This window comes from Phalaenopsis equestris, unplaced genomic scaffold (assembly GCF_001263595.1).
Source record: "Phalaenopsis equestris unplaced genomic scaffold, ASM126359v1 Scaffold000408, whole genome shotgun sequence".
NCBI classification, from domain to species: Eukaryota; Viridiplantae; Streptophyta; class Magnoliopsida; order Asparagales; family Orchidaceae; genus Phalaenopsis; species Phalaenopsis equestris.
The window spans coordinates 132241-154770 of record NW_018164849.1 but is presented as its reverse complement, the minus strand read 5'-3'; the positions used below and the strand labels follow the sequence as shown (position 1 = coordinate 154770).

The 22530-nt window shown below is 34.9% G+C and overlaps 1 protein-coding gene across 3 annotated transcripts; it reads left to right on the top strand.

Moving 5' to 3' along the window:
• Positions 1-1789: 1789 nt before the first annotated feature.
• Positions 1790-20581, top strand: LOC110026958 (protein root UVB sensitive 3; the record flags this gene model as incomplete). 3 transcript variants are annotated; one of them, XM_020728196.1, is given in 13 exon segments in its annotated part: positions 1790-1849; positions 1930-1968; positions 2393-2455; positions 3001-3057; positions 3205-3268; positions 6187-6270; positions 15216-15298; positions 15391-15520; positions 17024-17116; positions 17819-17957; positions 18074-18114; positions 18414-18601; positions 20339-20581. In XM_020728196.1, coding segments are annotated over 13 exon segments (1065 nt in total), but the record flags the coding sequence as incomplete, so codon positions are not given.
• Between the last annotated feature and the right edge of the window lie 1949 nt (positions 20582-22530).

The window sequence follows — 22530 nt, the reverse complement described above, 5'->3', positions numbered from 1 at the left end:
CTGGAACCGGTGGTCGAACCGGTCAATCAACTGAAACCGGAGGTCGAGCCGATCAACCAGTCAAAGTTTAAGCATTTATCTTATGCCAAAATTTTATTTGGAAATCATGAAGAGTGGTTTGAATCTTTTGATACCATGAAGAATGTATCTTGCTCTAATCATTCCCAACTTCATTTTCTTCTTTATCTTTTGTAAAATATGCATGACTATTAGTATATTACTTTTTTTTTCACGCATTTATATTTTCTTGGTTATGTTTCCCTCTTGTTGACCTTCCATACTGAATTTCATCTAATTTTTATTTCATTTAAGTTATATTTAATATTTTTTATATTTATGAAGTTTTCCGGTTCAACCCTGGTTCAACTGTCGAACCTTGAACCTCTTCCACCGATACAATTAAATGAAAATATGACACTCAATAGGACACAATGGAGAAAAATAATTCATGTAGTTGATCCCACTTAGTGGGATAAAAACTTCTCGTTGTTGTCGTCTTATTGGTTAACTTAGTGAGATAAAAATTGTCTTAGTCGTCGTCTTATTGGTTAACTTTTGTCGACATATCTGAACTACCTCAATTTATTTTTTGCTATTCCTCCCTTACATCCGAAATAATTTGCGAATAAATTTTCATCCTTAATTTTTTTTCACACGGCCATCTGAATATTTCTTCTTTATTTCACTATCAACTTGTCTCTTGTTTTTTATTGCATAGACATATAATCATGCAATTCAGTTGATCTGATTGCAATTTTATGATATTCATGTTCTAGCCTCAATTATTCTCTTATTTCTTAATATTGAAAGCTATATCTTTATCCACATATATATTTTATCAAAATGGATCTAAAGAACTAAAATTATAAAAGTAGGTATCACTTTATCCTCTAGTTATATTGATAAACAATTTTTACTATCACACTCACCGAAGTTGTATATTATATAATCAATTTTTGCTCTACTAATCCCAAGTTTTTTATTTTTCTTTTATCTTGTTTATCCATTTCTCCATTACTTAGGATTTTCTCTTATTCAACAAATATTTTGTAAAGTAATATATGTGAAAAATATAAATCAACATATCTCACTTTTTATCTCTCTCATAAGCATCTTCATAATCAATACAAAACTATATAAACTTATTGATGATCTTTGAACTAATAATATCGTACTGGACATGCGTGGTCATTTCACAATTGCTTTGAAGTTTCAACTTGTCAATATTTTTGACAAAACTACCAAAAAAATTAAATCTCTATTGTAGTATGATACATGTCTCTCTTTCACATATTGAAACATGCATGACAGTCACACACGCATATTCACAAATCTCTTCTGTTTTAATGCCTTTTTTTCGTTCTTGCCTTTCACCTTTTCTAAGCTTACTAGAAGGGATGGAAATGAAGAGGGCGAGAAATTGAGGGCTCTGTTTACAAATTAAGGAACGCAAGCAACATACAATCAAAAGGGAACAGTGACTGGCTTACCATATAGTCTAGGCTCAGACTGAGAGAGACCATTATTTTTTTTTGAGTTTTCCATTTACAAATTAATAACAGTAAACTAAGATAAATAGTCCAACCACATGGCTTCTCTTTAACACACTAGAATGTGTGTTTTAGGTCTGGGATATTAGTGTGTTATGCAGGAAACCTTTAAGCATTTGAGTGGTATTACTTGGATCTAGCGTTCTCGGGGCTCCATAGAGCCGAGTTAACCCTTTTCTTTCATATGTTGAGTTTCTCCATACACGCATACTGAAAATATAAGTAATTTCTTCTAGCAGGGCTTTCCAGCTAGTGTCACTCCAGATTATGTCCCTTTTCAAATTTGGGATTCCTTGCAGGTAGAAGACTTGCATGAAATTATTTTAAAGTAAACAGTACATGCCTATGCTTGCTCTAAACCTAATGTATTTCTCTACAGGGACTCTCAACTTATATACGGTCCATGCTTTCCACCCAAGTAAGTTGCACACCCTCTTTGCTAAGGTCACCTGAGAGAAGTTTAGACCATGTAATTTAGGGTTTGTTTGGGGTAGCTTCAGCTTATTGAATAATTTGTTAATAAGCTGATTAAAAATAATCTGCTGATAAGCTAGGTGCGATGACTATTACAAATTTTTATTTCTTGGAAAAATCAGACCGTTGTTTGGAAAAATCAGACCGTTGTCAGAAAGTTGTCACCACACCTAGATAGGTGCGGTGTGAAAACGCAGTTTTCAGTGTTTTGAAAACGTGTAAGTTGTCAAAACGCAGTTTACCCAAACATGTCAGGTGTATTTTTAAAACGCTACCACATCAAATAAGCTGCCCCAATGGGCCCTTAGTTTTTCCTCTGAATATTATAACTTATTTTGAATATTGCATTATTTTCAAATTGGAAATAGGCACTGTTGAGTGCTATTGGAGTTGGCGTAAAATCAGCCACTGTCATCGGGGCCACCTTTCAGGTATAGTTTGTTTTCACCCGCCTGAAGCATTGCGTATATAATATTGGGGCATTTACATACATACCACACAATGCTTATGTTTTTACATATTTAACACCTAAACTTTCATATTTACATACTTAGCACTCTAATCTTTAATATTACATAAAAATATGAACTTTCACTAACTTTTTAAAAGTGAAGTACACCTTTTAATACACGGGTTCAGCACCAAGTGTTAGAAATGTAAATATCAAACTTTAGGTGCTAGATATGTAAATACAAAGGAATTGTGTGGTATTTATGTAAATTTCCCTATAATATTTATTTGCCCTATCATTCCAATGCTTGTATTTTGACCGCGTTATTATTCTATGTTGCCTCTAACTACTGGGCAAAATAAAAAGCTGTATTAGCTTTCTCTTCTCATTACACTTTTTTATAAAAACATTTTTTGTTAATTTCTGAACCTTTTAGTTCATGCATTTAACTGGTTATCTGATCTTTTTATTTCCTTTGTCATGTAACCCTGTCGATCTTCTATCTACATGGAAAACCTTTAACAGTGGTTTTTGAGGGATTTTACTGGCATGCTAGGAGGCATCTTATTTGCATTTTATCAGGTACTATGCGGCCCTCATTTTTGATGTGCTTTATACTGGGTAATTCTTTCAAGAAATGCTCTCTCTTTCCTGGCGCTTATTACATGTAGTACCTAGATGCACTTTCACGTGTGTTGATAACTAATTTTTTATTGTCATGTTTTGCAGGGTTCCAATCTCGATAGCAATGCTAAGATGTGGCGTTTGGTCGCAGATTTTATGAATGATCTTGGTATAGTTGTCCTAATTGAACTGCAGTAGTTTATTTTTGTTAAATGGATGAATTTGATGGTCTTCATTATCTGGTAGTGTATCTACCAAACCTGATGTTTAGTTCGGTGTCCTGCAATATTAATACACATCGAGGGTAATGGAGGAAGGAGGGAGAAGTAAATAGATGGACCTGAGAGGAGAACGATTAAAGAATATAATAGTAATCTTTAATATCAAATACGTATGTATCATCAGAATACATGATACAGGAGCCAACCCCAAATAACAACGAAAAAGTAACTTTTATTACTGAAATCATATAAATAAAGATTACAACCAAAGACATTCAAAACTAGGAAATAGTAAAATTACAACACAAACCTAACTAGGACTTAAGCAAGGGTAGTGTAACTGCGGTTTACAGAGAAATAAAGAGTATGGGGGCCTGGATGGTCGGAAGGCAATAATAGAAGGTCACGGTTGGTTGTCAGATGTCTGAAAGGTGGGTGGAAGCACGGTATGGTGAGGTGGCTGCAGCGGGGAGGTTGCTGGCAGAGTGTTGGAAGGGTCGGGTAGGTTCACGGCAGCAAGGAAGGCGGTTGGAAGGTGGTGGCAGAAAGGTGGGGAGGTGGCTGGAAGGGATGACATCAAGATGGGAGGTGGTTGGGTGGTAGGTGGCTGCAGGAGAACAACGAAGGGGCTGTTTGTTCTGGTCGATGCAGCAAACACCGTGATGGTGGTAGCGGAGGGAGGTTTGTAGGATGTTGGGAACAATAGATAAACACCACGTTAGGACGAGTTATAGTTGGAGCTCCTTCTCGTCTTTGGATACAGCCCCAGGGAGAATTTGAGATGCCGATAGTTGTCCCTAAAGAAAATACATAAAAAAAAACTGCCCAAAAACACAAAAAATAACATATAAATACTACTAGATTACTAGAGGGGGCACTTCTATTGGGGGCAATCTTGATTGCTCTAGGGCCGGCCGACCCTCTCTCCCTTCTAGCGGAACCAGTGTAGCTCCCTAATCCCAGCAGGCATCCGGTTCAGGCAAGGAGAACGTCCCATGTCAATACAAGCCATGAGTCTCTATTTATTGGAACAAGGTTATAAAGATATGAATTGATAATTTAAAATCAAATCTAATCAATTTTAAAATTAAATCCATCACGGAATAGTTTAAAATTAAGACTTAAAGTTATGGAAAAGAATAATCAATATTAATTCTAATTAAAACAAATTCAAAGAGCTTAATTTTGATGAAATCATTGAAATACATCCTAAAATTTTCTGAAGTACTAAAATGATGTAGAATTATCTTTTGCTTCGGATCAATTCTTTGGTTTTATAAAAGCATCTCTTCTTGAAAGTTTGGTCTTCGTGGTGGAGATGGCAAAATAATGGTTTCATGAACAACTTTAAAATCGTCAGCAGATGGAATGTGCAAGGCTGCAGTATATTAGATGTTGCAATAAATCTTACAATTTGTCATGATCGTTATCATAATAGTTATCATAGAAAATCCCATATTCGCTTATTAGTGACATCAATGATAACACAGGCTCAATATTGTGATGTTGGATATGATAATCTGTTGCTAGTAGTTGAGGATAAACAAAATCTATGTGTGATGAAGCTAACAACAATAGAGGAAGTCAACTCAAAATTATGAGAAATTTAGATGAAAGAATAACACAAAGATCTAATAAATTCATTGAAATAAGTAAAAAAATTGAGACCATAAAAGTTAACAAGGAGAATAAATATTCGCTCTCAATTAAAAGCCCAATTGTGATGAATATAACCAAAATCAGGGGCACTTGTAAAGTCAAGGACAAGATATTCAGAAAAAAATAACTCGAAAGATGACAAAAAACCACAAAAAGCCAGATCTTACTCCTATTCAAGGAGAGAACCTACCCCATAAATTAGTAATTGCATTTGTTTCAGTTTTGAAGAATAAACATCCAACCAAACACACACACACACACAACACACGATTGGAAGGGAATTTGAAAACTTAATTAAACCAAAAATCTCTTTTTACATGCCTCATAATTCTAATAATAATTCTTAGATCTTTTTAACTTGGCTGCATCTGAAGTGGGCCAATAACATGTTGCAGATAACGCCAAATGCCCTATGTAAACACTGAAGGAGAGTAAAAAAATACTACCCGATAGCTTACCACTGAATACATGCTATTATCTGGATGGAATAAGATCACATTAAGTTATTCTGAAAGTTGTAGCCACAAATTCCTTGGGAACAACCGATCAAATAATAAAAATATTTGTATCCCTCAAGCTCAAGTCAGTTCAATTGCAGATAGAGGAACTGATTTTTAAGCTACAACCATAAGAACTACCAGCCATAAACATTACTCCCAATTTCTAAAGTCGAATAAGTCTATACAATTACTTAGCCAATCATCATGCAATCAGCAGCCACCCATGCTCAAAGCATTCGCTTAAACAAATAAAAAGATCCCTGGACCAGGAATATCATAATTAAATAAACATATTCTCATAGATATCATCAAATAAATGCTCAAACTAAATTGCAAACTAGGAATTAGAAAATTACAAAATAAAGTTTAAACGATGAGCAAAATTTTGTATCATAGGATGCATGATTTGCACTTTTGATGAGATCCTTATCAGAGGAGTTTTTACTTAAAGGATTTGCTTGGGTGCTAGTAATTCGAGTGGAGGAAAATTAAGAAATGGTTGTAAATTCATAATATTCCATAAATTAGTGGGAACTTAATTCCATATCTTTCACTTTTCTTCAATCCGTACAAAGTTAAATGAAGTCAGCCCCCTTGGATTTCTTACCAAGTTATTGCCATTAAAAAAATTGCTTTCATGTTTTGAATATCGGAGTTTGTGTGTGTGTGTGTGTCTTTTTTATTTGTTTGTTTTTTTTTTTTTTCAGGTATGCTGATGGATCTGATTTCTCCATTGTTTCCATCTGCATTTATTCTAATAGTCTGCTTGGGGAGCCTGTCAAGATCATTTAGTGAGTTATTATCCGTTATCTCATTCATTGAACGATAGTTGGGCGTAATTATTGAAAGATAAGTATATATAATATGCTTTAGCTTCTCATGGCTTTAGATGATATTGCTGGGGCAGCATAAGTAGAATGGAATGTGCTTTGACAATTAATTTCTTGTTCCTAAAATAATTAATTGTGGCCCCTTATGACGTATGCTAATTTGGGAATGTTACAAGCATGCAAAATTTTTTGACAGTTTTTAATAGGCACTAGAGTCTTGAACTTTTCTATTGAAGAGGTTTGGTTATCACAAAACATACAATTTATAGTTTGTCAATGTTGTCAAAATATCCAGTTGATCAATGGTTGTGTATTTGTTGGCGCGTAATTGTTTGTTATTGTATGGTTTTTGGGGTTGTGTTAACATCATCAACATTTTGCCAAACAAATTGAGGCAGGAGGGCTTTTTAATTTGGATTTTGTGTTGTTTAATTAGCGGCAAGTGGGTCAACCATGGATGGTAAGTGATGTGGGTCAACTCAGGGTTATGATTTGCTTCATTTAATCAATTATGTTTAGTTTGCATCACATAATAGCTCAACTAGATTATGGGTGGCACATATTATACTTATGTAATTTTAAATGCTTTTGCATTATTGGTTGTTATGAAATACATGCATTATTTTCGTCAACTAGGATCCACACTCACCTAGAGTTTTGCTTTATTTATTTCCTCTTCTGCTATCACTGCATTAATTCATTAGAGTTTTTATTGCCTACTCTTAAATTTCTGGACTGTTATGATTCTTCTGCCATTTTATTCATCTGTTGGCTATTATAGTTGTTTAGTAATTATTATTCTTTAATTTTAATATGTTTTATGCTAGAAATGCTTGGAAGTATGTATAAAGAATACTCGAACGTGAAATGATATACTCAACCAGTTCTCTCCAATTATTATCATGGTATCATAGACTAAAACTTTTTTATCTTGACACCAGCGCATTACCGTTGTTCCTCGGTATTGGGCTCCTGATTGTGGGAGTCCAACCTATGGAAATGTTATTAATATTTCTTTTTTATTTTCTATCCTTTATTTTTTTTAGGAAGTTTCATTTTTTTATTTCTTCATTTTTAGTTCTTACATATTTCCCTAGTTTCTAATTAGGTGTTTGCTTTGAAGGGTCTTTTATATATGCTGGATTACGGTTTTGGTTTTTTAGTTTTCTGATTTTATGAACTGAGAATTTTGCTCTCTGTAATGTTGTAACCTCTTCCTTTCAAAAGTGGTGCGTCATTAGCTTGCCTAAGAATAAAGTAGTGTGTCCCCTTTGACGTCCTTACCACCTCACTGGTTTGCCTTTTGCTCGCTATTTTCTGTTAAACAACCTTCAAAGCCACTGTCACCTGTTATTTTCAGCAAGAAACTACACTTTTCTTCTTATGACCCCGTTTCGTCATCACACACCCGATATTAATCCAACAACCTCTCGAAAATCTTTTGTGCTTTACCACACATTCTAGGAGCCCTAGGATGGTGTAATAGGGTATTAGAGCTAGCCAAATATTTGGTTGGAAGAACGAGAAGCCATGCTTAACCCTCAGCAAGGTGCCCATGATGTTATGGGTGAAGCCTGATTTTGCAATTGAGCACTGGCCTAATGGTGGAGAAGAGGGGCAGGCACCCAACAAAGCCTTCGGGAACAGTGAGCAGGGAAATGCAACACCTGGAGGAGTGCGGCCGCACTCGGTTTGTTCTTGGGATCCCACTACCTGGAACCCAATGCTCGGGACTAGCACTTTAGTAGCATTAAATATTTCTAATAGTTAGGGACTTTCAATCTTGGAATTCTCGACAAATTGTGAGTGTGTAATGTGGATTTTATGATCTCTTATGCTTGAAAGAGAGAGGTGAAATGCCCAAAGTGTTTTCTTGAGTCCATGAGCATAGAGAAGTTTGATTGCGGTGTAATCTGTACATTTCTCCTCATTTCTTCATAATGGATTTCTTGGTGTGTTTGGCTCCCAAATTTTTTTTTGTTCTCTGATTTTTACATGTTAAATCTTGGTGTTCTTGTGTTTTTCTATATTTTTCATATTTTGTGTGCTTTTGTTATAAGTTTTCTTTTTCAAATCTCTTGAATTGGTTTTTCCACAATTTTCATTTTCTTACATAAGTATTATCAAAATGGGGTTTTCTGAGCATCCAAGTTTGAGTGGGAGCAATGACTGACAAAGCGAAGTATAAGGTGGAGAAGTTCAACTGTAGAAAATGCATATTGAAGATTTATTGTGTCAAAAGAAAGTGTATTTGTCAATGGAAGAAATCACCAAGAAGTTAGAATCGATGACTTTGGAATAATAAGAAGTGCTTGATTGAACAACACTAGGTTTGATCCAACTTTCACTTTTGTCATTTGTTGCTTTCAACATTATGAAGGAGAAGGCTATGACTGATCTCATGGTTGCACTAACAAGGATGTATGAGAAGCTTACGACTTTGAATATGTGATTGGCACTTGAATAACTTCTAACACTATGACTAATCAGTTGTGCTCTGTAGGCATCAAGTTCGATGACGAGGTTAAAGCACTGCTCCTATCTTCATTGCAGGATAGTTGGGATGTACTAGTCACTGTGGTAAATAACTCTTCAGGTAACATGAAGTTAAAATTTGATGATATTATGATGTTAGTATTGAATGAAGAAGTTCACAAGAATGTGAGCAGTGAAATATAAAATTCTATTCAGAATGTTGAAATCAAAACAATAGATCTGGATAAAAACATAGGCAGAGAAATATTCAAGTCCAAGGGAGTAACGTCCAAGCCAGGGAGAGAAAAAGACAAATGTGAATGCTGGAACTGCAAGAAGAAAAGTCACTTCAAGGACTACGTAACTCCAAAGGTTGGTGGTGGTGGTCCGAATAGAAAGCTCTTTACTAATGTCTCCACTGAAGAAATTCAAGCCGACTTTCTTGTTTTGCCCCTAGATAGTATTGAATCATGGATACTGGATTCAAATATCTCTTTTCATGTTGGCCCCGCCCCAACAGAGAAGTGTTCAAAAACTATACTCAAACTGATCTAAAGAATGTGTATTTGGGAGATAACAAGACCCACAATATTATTAGAAATGATGATATTGATATTATGTTTTCAATTAGATTAGTTTAGAAGCTCAAAGAAGTTAGACATCTTTTAAATTTGAAGAAAAATTTCATTTATGTGAGCCAGCTTGTAAGATCAGGGTATGTGAGTACTTTCACTTGTGATTCGTGGAAGGTGACCAGAGGGGTAATGGTAATGGCTCAAGACAATATTGAATTCGCCATTTGTTTGATCGATGAGATGTCTGAATCCATTGGTATTATTGGAACAAAAGCTAATGCAGGCCTATGACAATGCAAACTTGGCTATATGGGTGAAAAATGTCCCTCATTTCTAAAAATAAGCTTCAGGATTTAAAATCAATGGATCTAGATTTTTGTTAATATTTTGTTTAGGACAAACAAATAAATGTTACTTTCTTTAAAAGTGGTCAAAGATGAAATTGAAGAAGTTGAAGTTAGTGCATACAAATGTATGTGATTGTACTTCAGTTTTATCCATTTGAGGTTCTTAGTATTTTGTCACTTTCATTGATGATCACACCAGGAAGATATGAGCATACTTCTTAATACATAAAATTGATGTATTTGAGTTGTTTAAAAAGTGGAAAGTCGTGATTGAGAATGAAACAAACTTATGAATATCTCAAATCAGATAATAGTGGTGAGTATCGTGATTAGAAGTTTAGGAGTTATTGTGCTTCAAGGGGAATCAGGTGTTGTTCTAAGAACACCACAATAAAATGATGTTGCGGAGCACGTGAATTGAATCATCACAGAGCATGCCAGAAGCATGAGGTTGCGTGTAGGCTTGCCAAAATAGTTTTGGGCATAAATAGCGAACACTGCAATTTATCTAATCAATCAAGGTCCAATAGTACCTTTAAATCAAAGTTTACCTAAACAAGTCTGAAGTGGCAAAGAGATAAGTCTATCTCATTTGAATGTATTTGGTTATTTATCATATGTTCATATTGATGCAAGATTAAAGAGTAAATTTTGTTCAAAATTTATCAAGTGCACTTTGATTGGGCATGACTCAGATGAATTTGAGTACAAATTCTTTGAATATCAGAAAAAATTCATTATGAGCATTAACGTCACTTTCAATAACAAGGAGCTACGTCTCAGCGGGAGCCACCACCTCAGAACGTAATCAATGCACGTGAAGCTAGATCTCCCTCCTATGGATCTGAAGCTTGATGGACCGACCACGTATCTGAGTTGGTCACATCAGATTGAGGCTGCTCTGGTAGAAAAGAAACTAGACAGATTTCTGACAGGAATCAAGGTTGAACTAGATGGTGACCGTGACAGTCTGAGGGGAATGAGTGGAGTACCACACACACCTTACTTTACACCCAACTTCTCAACTCGATGGTTTCATTAATTGCCTTATTAGTGGATGACATTTGAAAGGTAAAGGACATATGGGCAAAGTTGAAGAGGACCTATGCTGGAACTGAGAACCACATGAGGGTGTTCCAGATCTAGCGTTACATAGAGATAGTGGTACATGGTGATAGATCGATTCAGGAGTACTCCATACAGTTGGAATGACTGTAGAAGGATCTTAATCATTTCTCACCTAAGTCGAGCTGTGGTGATCCAGTTGAGGACTATGTTGTTTCTGACTAAACTGAACATTTGATCAGAGGAGATCAGTCCTCTTAGCCTAGGCAATGATTCCTTCACTTATGAGGTCATCATTGCGATGATACAGGTGGAGAGTTGCATGAGGCTACACTTTGAGCTGTCGAGCGGACTTCTAAATACGCGATCGGCTTTGGCTACCTCAAGCTCAAGTATGACAGGTGCTCAGGGGGAGACGTGCAGGTGCTACAACTGTGGAGAAGTGGGACAAAGCAAGGCTTGTTCAAAGCTGCCCAAGCGAGTGATGGGTGGACGTGGACGTCTAGAGGCTATGGTCGTAATCGTGACAGGCAAATCTGGTGGTAGCAGATAACGAGGGTGAGATGGGATTGGTCTTTATTGATGAGGATCATGAGTTCCTTGAGATGTTGAATAAGAAACATAGAGCGACAGGTGATGTGGCTGATGATACATGCACCTTATTGTCATCCAAGAGAAATATCGCTACTTATATTCACTCAGCCAAAATTATTCATGATACACATGCTTTCTCTATATTCACCACAATGTCACCATAATGGATAGCAGATTCTCGTGGATCTCGACATATGACAGATGCTATTCGTGAGTTCTCTTCCTATGCCCACTTAGTAGTTTTAGAAAACATTTAAACCGTTGATGGTACATCAAAGTCTGTTGTTGGTAAGAGTACAGTGAGGTGTACCGATTTTATGACTACATCCAATAGTTTGCATGCTCATTCCTTTTGAGTGAACATTTTATCCATTAGTGTCACTATACTCCAACTAAAATGTGTTGTTTCATTCGATATTCTTAAGGTGATCTTTGATCTTTTAAGAGAAGGGGATTGGCTGGAGACTTAGGACTGACATGCGGCATAGTGAACTCTAGTACTTGGATAGAGATGGGATGGGCTCTGCCTTGACATCCATGGTAGAAGTGCTAGAGTAGGAGGATCTGTGAGGATTGTGGAGGATGTGTTGCTACATCACAAGTGCGTGAGACACTATTTGTTTAGTCTATTGAGTCGTTTTGTATTCATCTTTGTATGAAAAAATAAATAAACAAAAATTTGTGTGTGATGTTTGTGAGTTTGATAAGCATATTAGGAGATATTATGTTAGTTCTGGTAATAAGAGTTCTTTTGTTTTTGTTTTGGTGCATTCAGATGCATGGAGACCTTGTTCTATAACTTTGATGAATGGTTACATATATTTTGTGACTTTCATTGATCATTTTTCTCGTTTTAGTTATATCTGATGAGAAATAAAAGAGATGTACTTGCCTTCTTTAAAGAATTTCACAAGGTGATTCAGACTCAATATGTTACAGTAGTGAAGGTATTGAGACCTGATAATGAGACATTTTGTTGAGTACCTGTTAGACTAATTGATACAACATCAAATCACATATCCATACACACCGACACAAAATAGAGTGGCAGAGAGGACACCTTTTAAAGACAGTCTGCAGCATGATGATCTCGATGAATGTCCCATAACACTTGTGGGGGCAAGCCGTTTTGACAGCCGCTCAATCGATCAACATAATGCCATTAAGTGTGTTGGCGTAGAAATCTCCTTGTGAGTTGTTGAAAAGAGATAATGGTGGACCCTCTCATTGAAGGTATTTGATTATGTATGTTTTGTGAAAGATACTAGATCATCAATAGGAAAGCTGAATCCCAAAGCTATGAAGTGTATTTTCGTGGGTTATTTTGTCACTTAGAAGGGTATGTTTGTGGGAGCCCAAGAGAGAAGAGACTGCTTGTGAGTATGGATGTGATTTTTAGAGAATTCGAATCATGCTACACTTTGGAGGTGATACCACTCTTTGGTGACTCGTCAGATATTGGAGGTATAAGGCGAGAGGGGGAGAATAGTGATGGTAGGAGAATGATACATGCTAAAATGATGACTTGTCCCATTGTGTGGGGCGGATTTACTGAGGAAAAGCCGAAAAATGAAGAAAATGAGCCCGAAGGTGATAAGGTTCAAGTTCAAGAGGAGTTGAGGGTGTATACAAGGAAGAAGCAGAACGAGGCAACAGTGTCTGCCATACCACTCGTGCTAACAAGTCCATTGTCCTCATCTACCCATACTTCTAAGACACCTAAACCATCCACCTCAGAATTCGATTGTATAGGTGATACAATTCCTCTCATTTTTCCTCCCAATCGCACGACTTTAAGGAAGACCTCTCACGGTAATGTGGGTCATCCTCCTGATCGTTATTTTTTTGATCATTTTGGTTTTTCATATGATATTGCCTAGTTTATCTCATACTATAACATATCATTTTTACACAGTGAATTCATTGCATCTTTGGATACTGTCTTTATACTTACGTGTTAGCAGGTCGCTAAGGAGGATCCAAAGTGGAAGGTTGTCATGCTGGAGGAACTTGGTGCTCTTGATAAGAACATGACATGAGAGCTTGCGTTGCTACACGCAGGAAAAAAGGTTGTTGGTGCAAATGGGTCTTCACAGTGAAAGACTTCAGAAGAAAAGATTGATCACTGCAAAACACAATTTGTGGCAAATTGGTATAGTTAGACATATGACATCGACTATGACAAAACATTTGCACCGGTGATAAAGTTGAGTGCAGTGAGGACACTTATCTCTTTGACTATGAATAGTAGATGAATGTTACACCAATTGAATGTGAAGAAAGAATTTCTTTGTGAGATCTACTAGAGGAGGTGTGCATGGAGATACCCTCAGATTTCGACACAAACCAAATAGTGGCCAAGATATGTATACTGAGGAAGTCATTATATGGTTTGAAAGTCTCTTCAAGTTTGGTTTGACAGGTTCAAGAGAGCAATGATAGATATGGGCAATCAAAAAGGTCAATGCTGACCACGCAGTGTTTTTTCGATGACGTGATGGTATCATTTTCTTGATGTGTATGTGGATGATGTGATTGTCAGTGGTAATGATGAGGGAGAGATTGCTCAATTGAAGGCAAGTTTGGACAATGAGTTTGAGGTGAAGACCTGGAATAGCTTAGATACTTCCTTAGGAATGAGGTGGCTCCTGGAGCAGAGGATACTTCAAAGGAATTATGTGCTAAACTTGCTCACAGAGACGAGCATGTTGGGATGCGAGCCCGTAGTTTCACCAATTAATCAGAATGAAAAGTTGAACGTAGAGGCAAGAGTGCTAATTGATCGTGAGAGGTACCAAAGTTATGTAGGTCATCTCATCTATCTGAGTTACATTCATCCAGACATATCATTTGCAGTAAGCATGGAGAGTTGCTACATGTATGATTCGAGGAAAGGCTGCATGGCTGTAGTGTATCAAATTCCGAGGTATCTGAAGAGCGCATTAGGGAAGAGTTTAATATTTAGGAAAAATGTGCATTTAGACATTGAGGGCTAATGTGATTCTGATTGAGCTAACTGTGCTGATGACAGAAGGTCAACATCAGGATATTGCATGTTCTTAGGGGCAATTTATTCCCTTGGAATAGCAAGAAGCAATCGGTAATTGCGAGGTTGACGACAGAGGCAGAGTACAAGGTCATAGCCTTAGGAGTTGCCGAGATGTTATGGCTGAGAATCTTTTGATAGAGCTCAAGGTGGACTAAGGAGCTCAAATGAAGTTGTGGTGCGAAAACAATTCATCAATCACCATTGCCAAAAATCCGGTGCAACATGATAGAACCAAACATGTGGAGACTGATAGGTTCTTTATCAAGGAAAAGTTGCATAAAGGACTATTGGAGATAAGTCATGCAACAACTGGAGAGCAAATGACTGACTGCCTCACCAAAAGGCATAGCTCATTAGATTTGTCTAGTTTATGTGACAAGATGGGCCTAGTGGTTATATTTTGCCTATCTTAAAAGGGAGTGTTGAGATTTGTATATAATTTATGGTCCTATTTGTAAATAGAGGAAGTCTCGGAATTTATTTGTAAAACGTTGTAAGGCTCGATATATGCCCTATTTATTAATGAAATGAAGGAAGTTTTTTCAAAGCAATTATTTCTTTTATACGCTGTCTTTATTGTACTGTATGCATTCTGTATAATGCATAGTTGGGTCTTTATGGAATTGTTACTAATGCTCAGCTATGTTCATGTTTTCATTATATCAATTTTGATCTCACCTGGTTGTTTCATAGATGATTTTAATCTGTAACCATCTGTTAATTTTTGTTTCTTTTTTTGTTGGTCTTTAGGTTTGACTCCCTTCTAAAAGTGGATTGACATTTCTGTCTTTGTTCTTTTAGCCGGCGTTGCAAGTGGTGCAACGAGAGCTGCTCTGACACAGCACTTCTCACTTGAGAATAATGCAGCAGATATTTCTGCCAAGGTAATATGAAGATTTTGCAGTTTTCTTCTGTTTAATTCTTTGTTTTTTTTATCATTACAACCTGCTCATGTCCTTTGTTGGAATATTTTCAGGAAGGCAGTCAAGAGACTTTGGCAACAATGATTGGTATGACCTTAGGAATGCTTCTTGCTCATCTTACAAGAGGATATCCTTTGGCAGTATGGATTTCATTCCTTTTCCTGACCTTTTTTCATATGTATGGTGAGTAAAGGGGTGCCATGTTTTTTATTTTTCGACGCCTATGCTACAGATTCTGCACCTTTTATTGGTTTTTTTGGGAAAATTTACATACCACATAATTCTTATGTATTTGCATATTTAACACCGAAAGTTTGATATTTGTACTTATAATACCTTGGTTTCATAAAAATTTATGGTTGAAAAAGTGTATTTCACTTTTAAAAAAATCGTGGTGGTGGTATTTTTGATTTAACGCTATCGATTTGAGTGGTATGCATGTGAACATAAATGTTTAAGGTGTTGGATATGTAAATACATAAGAATTGGGTGGTATGCAAATAAATCACCCACATCCCAAAGACTAGCCAAGCTGCAAACCTGCGCCTCTCTGGTATTTACTCACTGAGTTTAACTTTTCACTATATGACTATATGTGGCTCGAACGTTGTACTATAAAGGAGTTGGCCAATAAAGGCATTTCATTATAGCATATCGTTTCATATTATCATTTCGTGGGAAAATATTCTTTTCATGCCATGAGAATGGTTAGAGCATCCCATATTATGCACCAGAGGATGCTAATTTCTTCGTTAAATTTCATGGTAACTGTTTTTATATCATCTTGACTTCATTTTCATTCTATTTTGCCATGTTTTCTTTTACATCACTGGGAGCGAACTCTTTAGTAGGAGTTTGAAGATTCTTAGGAGAGTCCATCTTCTTATATAATCATTGTCTGAATTTGATGTCTTTTTACCTTATGTTTCAGTTATTTCCCTCCAATTTTTTTATCATTTTGGGCGCATAGTTGATTTTTTTTCAAATCTAATACAATCTAGACTTTCATGGGTAGTGTGGTTTTCAATTATATGATTCTAAATGTTTCAGATTTCTAAATCTTTCTTCTAATAGAAAATTATCAATATATAACTTGCATTGATTTTCAATATGATTTCTTGCATCTTACAATCGATTAATATTAAAAAACTGATCCTAATATGTCCCGCATTATACTTGTATGGTAATGTTGTGCTCAAAGTTTTCTCAACATGTTGCTACATGCTGAATGCTTAGTGTATTTTAATTGTAAGAATGAAATTATTAGGGTCTTTTAGAAGCTTTCGTGTGGAATCTTAAACGATAATTATCACCTTAATAATCGACCAATCACTACTTGCACTAAACCTAAGTGTAGGCTCCAGCAAAAAGATTTGCACGCTTATACCATTATAAGGAGTTAGCAAAGGAGCCTATTTAATTATCCTTAGATTCATTATTCTTCCATATTACCCCCTTGTCTGATACACCAAGGACTCGTAAGCCCGTCCACAGTGTCATCTATCAGTTGTGTGTAGAATTTAGAAGCAACTGCATATCTAAATTTCACTATTTTGTTAGAAATCCATATTTAAGATTTTTAATCTCAGTTTTTTATTATCTCTTTTCTATTTTGTTTATTGGATTCTCTGGAGCAACTGTAGCCTTTTTTTTTTTGTGCTTATCAGCTTACAACTTTTATTTCAGCAAATTACAAGGCTGTAACGTGCCTTTCATTAACAACGTTAAACAGCAAAAGAGGCTCCATATTGCTCCACAATTTCATGAAGAATGGTCAAGGTAATCAAATGGACTATTCTTTCTGTCAGCTTCTTACACAGAAATTTTCTGTCTGTATGCTAACCGTATAATTCTAGGTTTTTCAAAAGAGATTCGCTAACTTAATAATATAAATTTATGAAATTAAACTCTTTATTCTAAATAATTTAGTTATAATGGATATTGGGAGGTTTTCTATGAAACTCCATTTTAAAAACTCTTAGGGGTGTTTGGTAGCCCCTTTCTAACAGGATTTACGTTACATTTATCATAAATCCTGCCAAACGCATAAAACATTTAAGTTAAATCTAAAAGGTAGTTAAATCCATTTTTGTGTCTTCCGTAAAGTAAATCCTTTTTTTTTTTAATTTGATGGATAGCTGAATTCAATGGATTTAAGGGAAAAGGCTGCTCTCGTCACTCAGGAGGCGGCCAAACATCAGGAAGGGATTTAATTGGATTTAACTTAAATCCTGCCAAACATCTTTTTGGATTTAACACGCCTGGATTTGATAAATTCATATTTACAGGATTCACTAAATCCTATTTCAACTTAATTCTTTGGTGTAGCCAAACATCCCTTTAGTTATTGAAAGTATGATTTCTCAATTAGAATTCTTATGAGTAATTTAATTGATCAGGACTTTTCCATATGCAAAGTTGCTTCACATGAAACATGTTTAATGTATGTAGAAAGAATGGCTCACACATTCCTGTTGGCAGTACTTTCACCGCAGCAGGTTTCAAAGATTGAACATGTGTTTCCTTCCTTGACTAATCCATGGAGTTCAAGCTATAGTATTCCGCTACACCAGCGTGTATACTTGGGTGTCAGAGTCTCCGGTCTTGATCATCGTGACATGTGAGTTCATAAATTCGGATTTTGAACTTCTGTAATGAATGTAGTGATTACTTGAGATGATAATGAAGTAATTGTTTCACGAGGATTAAGTTTTCTTGTGATAATATGTGTGGCAGGGTGGAGCTTTCAGGATCAAATCTCTCTCATTACAAAAAAGGTCTACTTTATGTATATATATTTTCGAAGGAAGATTTACCGACATACCACTCAATTTCTTTGCATTTACATATCTAGCACCCAAACTTCAGTTTTTATATATATGAAAAGGTGTATTTCACTTTTAAAAGTTTTAAAGTATATTTTATGTGATATGAAAAATTTGTGTGGTATAAATGTAAAAGGTAAAGTTTAGGTGTTAGATACGTAAATGCATAAGAATTGAGTGGTATGTATGTAAATGCCTTTTTTTCAAAATAACTTTTACTGAGTCTAAGTTGTGAATTCCACATGTTATAGTTAAATATTTGCTGTTGGAGAGGAAAGGTGTTGTTCATGCTATAATCCATAAAATCGCGGCACCAGCTGATATTTTGCAGTCCTTCATTCATGCTCTTGTCCTTGCGAGTCTTACCACACAAAGCAAGGCTGTGCACACTGAGAGCCGACTCTGGATGGATGAGCATTACAATGATTTTATAGCAAAGGTTCCACCTTTTGTTCCTAACACTTTTTAGATTCGAATCACCTTTCAAAATTGAGGGATTTACTTCAAACAAATTCGCTAACATAGTGCAATCTCTTTCAAGTAAAGTGCCAAAATAGTTCCCTAACTATTTAGATGGGCCTTTAGTCTAAAAGTTTTTCAAAGTGTCAACATAATCTCTGCAGTTTTTTTATAGGAGTCGGAATAGTCCCCATAAAAGATTATTTTAGCCCATATTGGAAGAGTATGGAGACTAAATTGACACTTTTATAAACTATGGGATTAATTTGACCCTCTGCAAAGAGTCGGGGGACTATTTTGATAAATTTTTTCTCTCTTTCATATTTGTTTTCTAAGAGCTTGTTTGGGATTAATTTTATTTTATGCTTTTGTTTTTGTTTTTGCTTTTGGTTTTAAAAATATATTTGTTTGCTGTGTTTTTTATATTTTTATATTTTTTTGTTTTAAAAACAAATAAATATGTTTTTATAACACTCAAAATAATTTTAGGTGTTTTGATTGATGGTCAAAAACAGTCATATCTTAATCAAATATACCAAATATGTTTTGTTCAGATCAAAACATTAAAATAATAAATAGAAAACACAAAATATAAGTGATCCCAACTGGCCCCTGAGTTATCTCCTTTAATGTAACCTTGTCTTTCATCTATTCCCATATATGAAAATAGTTCTCTTAAAAGCTGCTATGGATATTATGAATAGATTTTTAATAAGTCAGATAATAATTCTTTTATAGTTATCACATTCTAGAAGATTTGATTGAATAAAAACAAGTTTTCATTACAAAAATTTTCGGAAAACAATGAGAAAGGATAGCTAGACAAGGCATAATTGTGGTCTTAAAAGCAAAATAGTAAAATACTATCCCAAATAAACCCCTTTTCTCATTTCCTAGGTTTACAGTTGCGAGCTAATGTGTTGAAAAAAAAGTCAGTTTATACAAAAAACACAATACAAAAAGCACACAATCGGTGTAGGGGAATCTTTTGGTAATTGAATGGTATGTGACAATTTATATTTGAGCACAAGAAATCAACTATTAAGCAGGGTTCAACACCACTATTATATATATATATATATATATATATATATATCTGTGTGCGCACGCGCGCAACCGGTCGTTTGTGGGTTGGCAGCTTCGGCGAAAGTCCCCGCTGTCCCATGTTCAAATCTATGTGGGTCAAATTAAAACATATGGGATGGGACAGACACATGTTGCTGTCCATCTTGTTTAAAAAAAACTATAGCATGTGTGTAAAAATTGAAGTTTAGCATAGAAATTAAGTGGGGTGTATGTAAATCTTGTTTTTTTATGTTGCTTCACTTTTCTCCTGCTCAATTTTTTCAAAAAATTATGTTATTTATATGCAATTATATTTTAGAAATTTACGATTTTACATTTACAATTTTTCTATATTTTACATTTACAATTTTTCTATACCGCAGTGAGCATACGAGAAATTTACGATTTTACATTTACAATTTTTCTATACCGCAGTGAACATACGGTAGCCGACCTCTCGTAGTGGGATTAAGGCTTTGTTGTTGTTGTTGTTGTTGCGATGAGCATACGGTCCAAAGTATAAATAATATATTTCTATGTTAGGAAATAATGATTTTATTGAACGCATTAAATGAAATTTAAGCAGACAGTTCACAAAAAATGGTGCTAATCTTCTGAATGGGTTTTTGATGGATGCAGCTTCATTCTGCAGGATGGAAAGTTGAGCGACTTTTGACACCATCCATTGTCTGGAGAGCACATTGGGATACCGTTTCAGCTGAACAGAAGATCAATTAGTTAATTTGTTCTCAACCACAACTACATAGAATTTTGTAGTCAGAAAATTTTTGTGCATTTAGGACAATTTTTTAATATATTTTTTTACTTTGCAAACTGCTTTCATATATTTCTATTTGTTTAGGGTGATTCTTTTTGTAGACATTTTACAAAAGTTGAGAAGACCATTTTGTGGTGATCATTTGTTTAGACTCTGAAATTTGAAAAATTATTCTGTGCGGACACCGCATATCTCTGCATGTGGTGTCCGGTGTCCGTTCTCCACCCTTCATTACTGGTTTGGTGGGACCCACTTTCAAATTAAAAAAAACAAAAAAAATCCCACCGAACCCATGATGGATGGTGGAGATCGGATGCGGTGTCCGCACGGAATAAATTTTCCTGAAATTTACATGCACAACACAATTCTTTCATATTTATATATCTAATATCTAAACTTTAATACTTGTATTTATAGCACTTTGGTCTCATAAACATATGCATAAAATGTATATCGCTTTTTAAAATCAATGGTAGTGATATATTTGATGTATTGTTAAAGATTTGAATACTACACTGTTAAAGTGAAAGTTTAGATGTTATTTATGTAAATACGAGAGAATTGTGTGGTGTGTATGTAAATGCCCATTTTAACATGGGCCCTATGCTCATTGCATTGTAGAAAAAATGTACATGTAAAATGGTAAATTTGTAAGTAGGCTTGATAATTGAGTTGAGTCAAGTCCAGATACCATGGATTGAAATTGGCTTGGTTATATTTCATATCTATGTTCATATTTGACTTGTCTTGGATTTATTTATATTAATTAAATGCATATTTTAATGAGTTAATAAATAAACTAAAAATTTTAAGGGGTGCTTATATTATTTTATATAAAAATATTAATAATTTTTTATAAAAAAATCTAAACAAGTAAATAATTGAATAAAGTTTAAATTAGTACTTAAATTAATGTATATTATTTATATAAAGTACTATATTATTTGGAAGAAAATTATATTAAATTATAATCCATATTAATATTAAATTATAATATATTTATTACTAAATATGACATTAAATAAGTTATAATTAATTAAATTTTATTTTAATAGTATATTACATATGATAGATAAAACTGAATGGTCCTCCTTAAGGTCTGGTTGCAATTTGTTTTTCCCATCAGCTGCCATATTTCAATAAATCTGCTGAGCGTCAGTGTTGTAACTATAAAATGTAATTTAGTAAATTTATTCATACTTTGTATGCCTAGTATTATTTATAAAATTATTCATATCTTGTATTTCTAGATAAATTTATACCTTGAGACTCGGGAAATATTTGCGTACATAACACACATGTAAAGCTGCGTGCGTAATAATCCTGCAATAACCTCCGCTTCACGGTTATTAGGGGGTTATTGGGAGGTTATTGCGGTATTAATTCTAATAACCTATATCCTTAATAACCTTTCAATAACTTTCACTGGTTCTAGTTCGATGTTATTCATAGGTTATTATTGGGGTATTATGGGGTTAAAAGAGTACGCACGTAGAGTTGCGTGTGTGTTACGTACCCAAATGTTTCTCTTGAGACTCACCTTCGACCACATATCCTTCACACCAATAATGGAATAACTTTCACTGGTTCTAGTTCGATGTTATTCATAGGTTATTATGGAGGTATTACGGGATTAAAAGAGTACGCACGTAGAGTTACGTGTATGATACGTACCCAAATATTTCTCTTGAGACTCACCTTTGACCACATATCCTTCACACCAATAATGGCTGTGGCGAAGCCAGCGGCACAAAGGGAAACATTTAAGCAAGCTTCATTTGTTTGGTAAATCCCTTTCTATATGTTATTTACAATATACAATCCTTCTAATTCAATTCATATATCTATATTTATAACATTTTGATGGCATAAATATATACATAAAAATCATATTTCACTTTCTTAAAATTAGTAAAATTAGTAAGAGTGAGTTTTAATTTGATGTTAAATATTAGAGCATCGTACATTTGAATTGAGGGGTTAAAAACACGTAAATATATAAGAATTATGTGCTATGTCTATTAGTGAAGCAAGAGAATCATCATTTGAGTTTGAGACGGGTGAAC